General features: G+C 36.6%; 1 protein-coding gene across 1 annotated transcript; it reads right to left on the bottom strand.

Annotated features, from left to right (window-relative positions):
• Window positions 1–5,308: 5,308 nt before the first annotated feature.
• Window positions 5,309–7,294, bottom strand: LOC145057605 (uncharacterized). The gene is made up of 2 exons (XM_079005472.1): window positions 6,169–7,294; window positions 5,309–5,614 (listed from the first exon to the last, which is right to left on the bottom strand). The coding sequence occupies exons 1-2, from the start codon at window positions 7,147–7,149 to the stop codon at window positions 5,549–5,551; spliced, it is 1,047 nt and encodes a 348-aa protein (XP_078861598.1). The 5' UTR covers window positions 7,150–7,294; the 3' UTR covers window positions 5,309–5,548.
• Between the last annotated feature and the right edge of the window lie 3,936 nt (window positions 7,295–11,230).

Genomic DNA, 11,230 nt, shown 5'->3' with positions numbered 1-11,230 from the left:
TGTGGCCGACGATACATCGGTTGTTCCCTTAGAGGATAGTTAGGTTGATGATCGCCTAAATTATATGGAGAGGCCAGTGGCGATTTTGGACCGAAAGACGAAGGCCTTACGCAACAAGGTGGTACCTTTAGTCAAAGTTCAGTGGCAGCATCATAAGGGTTCCGAATGGACAAGGGAATCTGAATATGAGATGCGGGAGCATTACTCAGAGTTGTTCATAGCAACGGAATTCGAGGACAAAGTCTAGTTCAACTGGGGGTGAATTGTAACATTCTGATGATGTTGTATTTTCAATTTTAACCTAAGTATGAAGACTAATTGCGTTTTAGCCCTTGTATATGAAAAATGTTGCAAAATGGCCCATAGTGACATTTTTGTAATTTGTGGGTTGAGCTCACGTACGCTAGGCGTATATAGCGTATGTTGGACGTACGTGACCGAGCCACAAACACTAATTTTTAGGGTTTTGACACTTTATAAGCATCGTTATCTTCCCAAGGCTCATTCCCTCATCAGCCTCCAACCCATTTTCGTCTCCCAAGAAAAACCCTAATCCATTTAGGGCCTTCTTGAGAATTGTGTGTGTATTCTGGTAATCTTGAAGGAGAGAAGAAGAATAGAAGATCATCTTAGAGGAGTAGGACTCTTTAGATCCAGAATAACAACATCTTTTGGCACCATTTAGAGGAATAAAGTTCTGAACTTGGCTTGCATTTCTCTAGATCTTGTTGGTTCTTGATTCATGAAGCATTTTGGTCTTAATTTTTGACCTTTATGAGTATGGCATACTCTATCCCACTTAAGCTATCCTTTCAGGCGTTTTGGGAGGTGTAGAAGCATAAAAATATGATATTGCCTCATAGTTCTTCCCCATGCATGAGTTTGGTTGTCTTAATGGGTTAAGAGGTTAGATTTTTTTAGTATTTAGCACTTAATGACTATGCAAGACCATAAATTTGGAAACTTTATGGTCAAGGACAACATTTGGGGCATGGATCTGTGATTTGGACTTAAGGGCTTAAGTATTAAGCACTTTATAGGTTGGGAAAAGATCCGACTGCATACGTTGGGCGTACCAAGTGGTACATTACGCGTACGCAGTCAAGCCCTCGCACCTGGTCAACGTTCGAGTACGCCCTGCGCACTGGTTGAGTACACCCATTGTACTCGATTGAGTCTAACCGGTGGACTTTTTGACTTTTGGATTTGACCAATTTTGACCAAAGTGTATTTTGGGTATTTTGATAATAAGTTAAGTTGGGTTATGATTCGAATAATAGGTGATGGGTAGTTTCGATATTCAGAGCAGGGACTTATTCAACTATTTTGTTCGGACTGAGAGGTTAGTTTTCCTCACTGTACTTACGGGTCGAAGGCACCAAGGCCGGCCCATTGGTTCGATAACATGTTATATATTGATCGATGATATGTTGAGTATGCGGTAGATCTGAATGAGTATATGATAGCTGATGATAGGCATTAGACTGGTCCGATTGAACTCATCGTCATGTCATGGCGAGCATCATGCCACCACGCCGTAGTAGAATCTTAGCAATACAATCGCGAATGAACTCGTCGTCATGCCGTAGCGAGCACCGTGTCACGCCGTGGGGACGTCCGAAAATAAAAAAGACGTGATAAGTCTTGCCACCACTACGTGGCCTTCCTAGGTCATGCCGTGGTTTTCAGTTTGAAAACTTTTTCTTCAATAAGAGCTTAATCCATAAGGGCCAAAGCTAAAAACATTAGATTTCATTCCTAATTGCTTCATAATGGATAACGTTTCCCAATTTATCCATTAGGATGCTCCAAACCACCAAGATCTACACTTTAAGTCTTAAAGGGACCAAAAATGCATCTTTCCATAAAGTTGGAAACTTTATCCATGATAATGTCTCAACCTTTCAAGATCTAAACTTAAATGCACCAAAATAACATAAAGGACTAAGATAACTTGCATGACTATAAGGTAAGGTAAAAGATCACAACTTTCCTAGTCTATGAGGTCCAAGACGCATTCCGAACTGATCAAAAAGATTTCGGAGTTCACTTAACTCCAAGATCACCCATAAAATGGACCAAAAGCGTCAAAAACCACAAATGACAAGATCTAAGGAGCTAAAGAGCAATATTGGAACTCTATACTCACATTAGTCCACAAATGTAGTGCCTTTGATGGATCCAAACTTAAAACAACATTCCTTGCAACCAAAATAACCTTCATGATCTTCATGCTACATCAAAACATAAGCAAAAGCCTCCAAAGAGGAGACAGGGAGAGCTCAAATCTTGAACATGGGGGCTAGGGTTTCTCACATGGGGTTCTAGATATGATGGAGGCTCATAAAATTGTCAAAAAGTCAGAATCTTATACTTAAATACGTTGAAAACCCTAAAAATCATGGGCTTGGGTCTGACAGACTGCCACTCCGTAACAACGTTTCTCCGCTCACTGGCAACTGCTACGTCGTGGCAACTTGCTCACCACTCCATGGAGATCTGCTCTCTGCTCCATGGCGACGATTTTTCACCCAAATTCATTCCAGCTTCAAACAGTCGTACCTTTTTCGTTTCAACTCCATTTTTGGCGACCTTTATATACACAGAAAGGTATTGGCGAGCCCCACAACTCTATATAATTACTTTTGACTTAAAACATATCAAATTAAAATCATCAATTTATGCAAGAAGTATGAAGCATCACCTTTTCCATTTTACCCTTGGCTCCACAACACAAATCAAGGACTTAGATCACATAATCAATATTATTAACATCCAACAAGGTCTAAACCTTATTTCCTTGAAGCCCAAGGCCTTCACATGATCGAATTACGGTCCACGATCCCGAAATAAAAAACTTCTTGAAACAGAATGTTATATATATATATATATATATATATATATATATATATATATATATATATATATATATATGGTTATGTTATTTTGTTTTAGGTAACTATTGCGTGCATGTAAGGAGAATTCTGGACCAATAGATGAAAATAATGAATGACTATGATTTTGAAGGTCTATGCTATTACAATGGAATATCATGTATCATAATATCACTCAAATTTAACTAAAAGGGTATTTTAGACAACTATAATTAAAAAGGGAAATTTTCGAATTTGAAAGGATAATTCTGATTTTTTTTAGATTAATTGAATTTCAATTCTAATTTAATTTGTAATCATAACCAATTATAACTTATTTTATTTTGTCAGAATGCGATTCTGTTAGAATAAAATTTTGTTAAAATGATCTTTTGTTAGAATAACAGTTTATGACATCCTTTAAGAATACATAAATAAGTACATTATGAAACAATATAAAAAGTCGATTCTTGAACTAATAATATATCAAATAATTATATTCAATGATTGTGATACAAAAAGAACATTCTTGAATATTAACAACATTCTGAAAGAATGACAAATGTAATTGTTAAAAAAACAACAACATTCTTAAACCGTGAGTGTGATCAATCTTTGATTCATTCTTCACGTCATTCGTATAAGATTTTCAAGTCATTTCTATCACAAATGCATCAAAAACACCAAAATCCAACAAAAAAAACACTATGTCATTCTGAAAGAATAATATTACTAAGATCCGTTTTATACATTGTGGTGGAATACATTCTGCTATAAGACACTCTTGTTCTCCATATTTTCTTTCTTCTCCACATGAATGACAAACACTTCAAAAAAAAAAAAAAAAAAAAAAAAAACCAACAAGATCTAACAAAAACACCAATCCACTAAACAAACCGACAAAATATATGACATTTCAATAGGAAAAAATGATTCTAAAAGAATCATTAAATCTAAAGTGCAATTACCATTTAATTATGACATATATATATATATATATATATATATATATATATATATATATATATATATATATATATATATATGACATTTTATATTTTTGCAGAATACATACAACATAGTAAATTAGCATGTTGTAATTCTGACAGAATAATTTGAAAAACAAAATATGATCATAAAACAATTTATTTGCAATGTTGGTTGGGTCAGACAATTCATCAAACACTTGGCATGTGAAACTAAAAGTAGAACATAACCAATTAATTCTACAAATTTAAAAATGCAAAATTATATAAAAAAAATAGTATAACTTGATTTCAACTAACTTGATTTAAAAGGAAATTAATCTTTGATTCATGGAAGGGAACAATAACTATTTTTTAAATATTTTTTGTTTCTTGTAGAATCAAAACTAAGGACAATTTTTTTATTCTTTTATGTTACTGTCAATTCGTAAGAACCATTTATTTTGTTCTAACAATATTTAATTCTAATTTGCAATGCTTACCTTCATTGATTTTGATGCTTTTCAGTGTGATTTGTATTGCAACTTTTAATAATACGCATTTTAATAGCAGAGAGAGTTGATGATGGTGGCGGTTGTAGAGAAACATCTAGAAGATAAATTAAGCATCTCATTGTTTCTTGATTTTCGAAACAAGGTTCAACGATCATTACCTCAAACGATCATTGATGTTGACACATGGTCGCAAGATGAAACTGAAAGATTTGATTTCGAGGTTGTGATGGTCGGCTGGTAGAGGAGCGGCAGTGAAGTTACCGGTTGAGGTGAGGCTACAAATTTTTGAGGCTCATCGTTTGAAGATAAAGAGGGGAGAAGACTAGGTTTTAGGAAGTTAATGAATTACCATAATTAAATATGTAAAGATTATTATAATACCCTTAAATGATTTATTATTTCTTCAATTCTCATTGGTGCATAAATGCACACAATAAATGTTAGAAACATTTGAATATATATATATATATATATATATATATATATATATATATATATATATATATATATATATATATATATATAAAGAGAGAGAGAGAGAGAGAGAGAGTTAGGTTCAAATGTTTTCATTATCTATTGTGCGCATGTATGACTGATTCTGGACCAATCATTTTAGTTATTTTAATAAATTAATTAATGCATATTAAATGCTGAAAATGTAATTAATATTCATTATATTTTCAACATGTAATATGCATTAATTACTTTCTTAAAATAACTAAAATGATTGGTCCAGAATCAGTCATACATGAACACAATAGATAGTAAACTGCTAACCAAATTAAGACAAAGACATTAAGAATTAGTCATTTTATGATTTGAAAATATTGTGTATGAGAGAGATACCCAACTTAGCAAAAAAAAAGTTTAATGGTAATAAATATACAAAAAAAATATATTAATCATATTTTTTGTATAAAAAAGTTGTCGTTCTAACTCATTTTCCGTTCTCCCCTTTTTGTTGAACACACGTTGCATTCCATTCAAAATTTAAGAAAAAAAAGCCAGAGAGATACAGGTATTTCGTTCACCAATTTACAAGGGTAGCGGCAAACATTAAATATTTACAAATCCGACCAAAAAAAAAAAAAAAAAACTCTTCCTTCCTTTCTTTCTTTTTCTAAAATATAATTCTGGAAAACATGTTTGTCTTAATGTTTTTGTCATTATCCTGACGTGTAACATCTCATTCTGATTAATCCGAGCTGGCAGCAGCGTTGCCGGATCTTGGTCGCCGAAGAAGCTCAATAAGTGTTTCCGCCTGTCAATCATCCAAAATAATTCAACTTAAGAATCACCATTATTAAACAATATAATAATCTTTTCCATTTAATCATTCCATTATTCTAATTAACATCCAATAAACTCACATAACAACCTACATCACTTTCTCAGATTCGAATTAGGTTTTCATATGTCACAGAGATAAAGATATTTCGTATCTTCCATTAATAATATAATTAAAGTAAACATTATTAAAAGACATACTTCTGATTCGACTTAATATGCGTTAGGTTTTACTTTTTCCAATCTTAGAATACAAATTCTTTATGAGGTCATTCTCCAATAAAAACTTTAATTTGAAAGGTTCAATTTTAGATGACGCATTGACTGTAAACATCTAGAATTGGTCACAAGTGATTCCATGGATGAGTATTAAAAACTGTAGTCAATACTTAAGAACACTTCACAAGTCAACGGATATGGAAGCCTCTCGTTTTCAAAAGTGACATGTAATTAATTTTCAGAAAAGTGACAAAAAAAGAAGATAAATCATAAATTATTTTTGAAGTAAATTATAGTGGTAATTTTTACCTTTTGTTTAGCGCGCTTTGTACCAGATTGTGACAAGGCGACGAGGGGAGGAATGGCTCCTTCGCGGGCCACCATAGTACGGTAGACCACACTATCATCACAAATCTGCAACAGAATCACCACCGCTATCTCCTTCTGCCGCTGAGATCCGATCTCTATGATCTCCACCAGCACCGGAATACCTCCTTCCTCCACCAACGCCGCCCTAGCCTCCTTCAGCGGTGTCAAAACGCTCATCACAAATGCTGCTTTATCGACCATGTTTGACTCGAAATCCGCCATTAATTCAACCAACGGCTTCATGATCCCGGCCTGAACTGCTCGAACTTTGTTTTCTTTCAACGAACACAACGAATACAACGCCGTTGATGCGTCCTTCTGCCCTCGGAAGTTTCCGGTTTCGAGTAGGTCAACTAACAAAGGAATCGCTCCTGATCGACCGATTGCCGCTTTGTTTTCTTCTAATTGAGATAACCGGAGAAGCGCGCACGCCGCGTTTTCCTTCCCCGTCGGTGTTCCAACCTTCAACGCTCTAACTAACGGCCTGATTGCTCCGGAAGCCGCTAGAACCTCTTTGTTCTCATCGCACAGCGACAAATTCAAAATCGCTGTAACACCGTGCTCTTGTAATTCAGGATCAGCAGACGAGATTAACGAAATCAACGGCCTGATTGCTCCGGCTCTCGCTATCTTAACTCGGTTTTCCGGTTTGTTCTTGGCGAGCAACCGGAGCTCCATCGCTGCTTGCTTCTGATCTTCAATCGAGTCCGAATCTAGATCGGAGACCAGCTGTTGAATTAGATCATCCGACGATTCAGTAGCACAAGCGAGGAGAAGACGCCTGGTCGCCGACGTGGTCGGGAACTCACCTGATCGGTCACTGTTACAATCGCTGAAAGCGGCGGAATCGTCGTTTGAAAGGGTGATGTTGCTGAAATTCCGTCCCATGTAGGAGTAATTGGTATGGACTTCCGTCTCCATGGTTTGGTTTTCCGATGAGAGATGTTAATTCCGGTGGGTGATTGAAAACTGAAAAGGGAGAAACGTGTAGGGAATTTGGTGTTGAATTGTTGAAGGTGTTGATATAGAAAAGGAAAGAGGAGGAAGGGGAACACCTGGAGGAAGGAGTTGGGTAAAGAGGAGACACGTGGACGACCATATCGAATCGCAGTACAGTGAGCACGTGGGAAAGAGGGTGGCGTGCGAAGAAGGTCCGTTATTCGGTGACCTTTTTCCTACTTTAACTGCCGTGCTCCCTTTCCTTTTTTTGATGCAGTGTTAGTTGAAAGAACCAATAACTGAAACTTGTTCCTCTGCTTTAACTGTTCATCTTTTAATGCGAAAAACGTAAAAAGTAACTTAAATGTTTATAACGCAAAAAACATGATACTCGACTTTAAATTGGGCGTTACATTCACTTTTATTAAAAGTCAACTACTAATAATAAAGGGTTTAGCTAAAAAGATATCTCATTTCTAAAATATTTTTATTGGTTGAAATTACATCATTTTCGAAAAAACTGATTATAAGTAGTTGATTATAGGTTGACTTTTTATAAAAATGATAATAAAGTGTCTAAGGATGTCTTATTAGCAGCACCTATAATAAACTATTTATAATTACTTTTCCGTAAAACAATACAAATTTAACAAATAAAAATATCTTAAAATTCAAATAGGGTGTTTATATGGAAAGATGAGGTGTCTTTTTAGCCAACCCTTTTAAATTTTAGAGAGAAAAAGTATAATACATCAACAATAATAGACTTTCAGATGTTGTACATCAAGAGAGTGGCTCGAAAGTCCGAATCGAACCGAACTGAATTACACCCGAATAAACATTTTGATTCGGGTTCTGGGTAACTATATTATACTTATTCGGTTTTCGGGTTATGCAGTTCGGGTTACCTCAATAAGAGCTTATTCGGTTCTAAATACCCGACCCAATTAAGCATACCTCGTTTCCTTACTTTGATCGACATAATTCAAAGTCTTGATTCATACCTATGTCCTCGTCGTTCATAACAAAAAAAAGACCTATGCTCGTTCTCGTCGTTTCAAAATCGACCAATCTTATCATCTATTTCCAAACCCGAAATCATTTCTATCGATCATTCCTCTTGTTTTCAGACTTTCAAAAATCGACCCTTCATGTAACGCCTGTTCCAGGTATTATTTGATTTAAGAAATTTAGGGTTTTAGACTAGAACTCGACGAGTTGGGGAGCTCCAACTCGTCGAGTAGAAATCATTTTTGGACGCGGGACTTAGGATCTACTCGACGAGTTTGAAGGCCCAACTAGACGAGTAGACGCTGTAAAGAGAAACCCTAATTTTCAGGGATTTGTACCCTATTTAACGAACTTATGCCTCATTTTTAGCCTCTTTCATCGTTCTTACAGCCTAGAGAAATCCTAGTTCGAGCCTTATACCTTCTTGGGTGTGAGAGAGAACTTTAGAGAGTGATTTTGGTGTGGTTGGGAATGATTTTAAAGCTTGAGGAAGGAGTAAAGAGAGAAGTAGTAGATCCGACATCTACTCTGTATTGGCGACCATCTTGAGGTATAAAGTCGCTATATTGACCTTTAGTTTCTTAGATCTCATTTTGTGGAAGTAAATGGTCACTTTTGGTGCATAATGGTGTCATTTTTGTATTGGATCTTGTTATGAGGATAGGGTTTCAGATCTGGACATCTCTAGACCTCTATGGACATAAAGTTGCTCACTATATCTAGCCTTAGCCTTTCCATGTGCCCTAAACTTTGTATAAACCTTAGTTTTGAGTGTTTTAGCCTCTTAAGGTCTTGCATGCACGTAAAGTTGGCAACTTTACGTGGAAACTACACCCTAGGGGGTGGATCTATAGTTTGGAGTCTTGAATTCCACTAGAAAGGACTAAACATGAAAAGGACTGAAGGGACTCAACGAGTTGCTTAGCCAACTCGATGAGTCGGGCAAAGTTCAACCTTTTTCAGGATTCTGAGTGATCTCACTGAGCTGGTTAGGGGTTTCGGTCTAGAGATTTTGGCTTAGACTTTTCGGCCCTTGGGCACTGAAGAACTCGATAAGTTACTCGGGTAACTCGGTGAGTTGACTCGGGATTTCAGTTTTATGGACCTTAAAGGAACTCGACGAGTTGCTAGATGCACTCGGCGAGTTGGGGTCAAGTTTGACCTTGACTGTTGACCTTGACTTTGACCAGGGTTGACCAAGTTTGACCGTGAGGGAATTTATGGTATTCCTGGATTTGACAAGTTAATCACATGTTGGTTATAGGCAGTTGAGTTGGAGCTGCGTGTTGGGACTTATCTGATCTTAGCAGTTCAACATTTTTGAGATGTAAGTCTTCTCACCATACCAATAGGTCTAAGGCACCAAGGCCGGCCCATTTTACGATATGTACATTGTTGATTAATTATGCAGTATGTTAGTATGACTCTTGCATGAAAGACCCATGGGGGTTCCCGTAGCAGTAGATTGAGACCATGTGGGGGTTCCCATGACATTAGTGTAAGACCTTAAAGGGTTTCCATGACATTCTAATATATTTCCATGTTTAGCTTGTATGATATTTCTTGGTAGTAAAGACCATGTGAGGGTTCCTATGGCAGGAAGACCATGTGGGGGTTCCCATGGCAGGTAGCTAAGACCACGTAGGGGTTCCAGTGGCACTAGGCGTAGGATCTTGGAGGGTTTCCATAGCATCCTTATATGTAGTATGCATGGCTTATATGTTTTAAGTAGCTTTTATAGCTAATATGGATTATGTGATTATGTGGATTGTGTGGGGTATGCTCTGGGGGACTCACTAAGCATTAGCTTACATTTTGTTGATTGTTTCAAGTACTTCTAAGCCTAAGGGTAAGGGCAAGGCTTGATGGTGCGGCATGCACTCTCTCATGTGTTTTATAGGACACTCTGATATTTGAAATAAAAATGTTGATATTATGAATTTGAAAACAATTGTTCTTGTGATTCGGTTTATTTTTCCTATTTTTCTTAATTTGAAACTTATATTATGTAGTATGTAGGTCGCACGACTATAGATTATCCTATTCAAGGATTTAATTTTTAATAATTACTACTTATTATGTGTAGCCTGAATTTGGAGGCGTTACAACTGGTAGATGCGGTGTGATCATGTCAGGCCCTTCCCTTTCGAACCCAAAGTACCTGAAACCATAAACACAAAATTATAAGCAGAAAGCTTGGTGAATTTCCCCCCAAAATACCCCTTACAAAACATATATATCAGCTAGGAACTAAAATGGGTCTATTTCACCCCTTAGTCTATTTCAACTCCTCCGGTATCTTTCAATCGGTACTGGGTCTATTTCACACCCTGAGTCTTTCAAATCCTTTTTGTAACACCATAAAATTTCAAACAAAATTTTCCTTTAAAAATCACATAATTCTCATATCATGTTTCACGAAAATTCCATTTAATTTATTTACAAAACACAACTCTATATTTTTTAATAATAATAATCCAGGATCCTCAAATCATAACTCCTTCTCTGGTGTGTACAATCAAGCCAATGCCTTCCTGCGATTCTAAGAAAACCTGAAACACATAACACATAACACAGTAAGCATAAATCTTAGTGACTTCCCCAAAATACCACACACACAGCTCATCAGCCACTCGAGGCTATATCACTGTAAGACCCTCCGGTCAATGTGTCTTAGTGGGACCCTCCAGTCCCACGGTTCGTTGGACCCTCTGGTCCGGTCTGTAAAGCTCTGCATAGCATAAATCACAAAGACATAATGCATAGCATACATCATAAAGCAGGATAATATAATACTCAATGTAAATACATAAGACCCTCCGGTCACACATAGTACCACACTAGGTAAAGTATAGTGAGAAGACTCACCTCAGATGATGAACAACCCCTATATCGTTGCTGCTACTCACCAGCCTCTAACCCTGAGCCAAAACCACAATTAACCCATTTAGAAACTAAGTCCATACTCTCGCTCATTAGGTCTAAAGGAAGACCACTAACCAGCCCATTAAAAGCCTAAAACCCATTCGGCCACCAAGGCCCAATAATAAAT

This window comes from Lactuca serriola, chromosome 6, assembly GCF_051521515.1.
Source record: "Lactuca serriola cultivar US96UC23 chromosome 6, Lser_US96UC23_V15, whole genome shotgun sequence".
Taxonomy (NCBI): domain Eukaryota; kingdom Viridiplantae; phylum Streptophyta; class Magnoliopsida; order Asterales; family Asteraceae; genus Lactuca; species Lactuca serriola.
The sequence above is the reverse complement of the archived record's forward strand: the minus strand, read 5'-3'. Positions and strand labels throughout refer to the sequence as shown.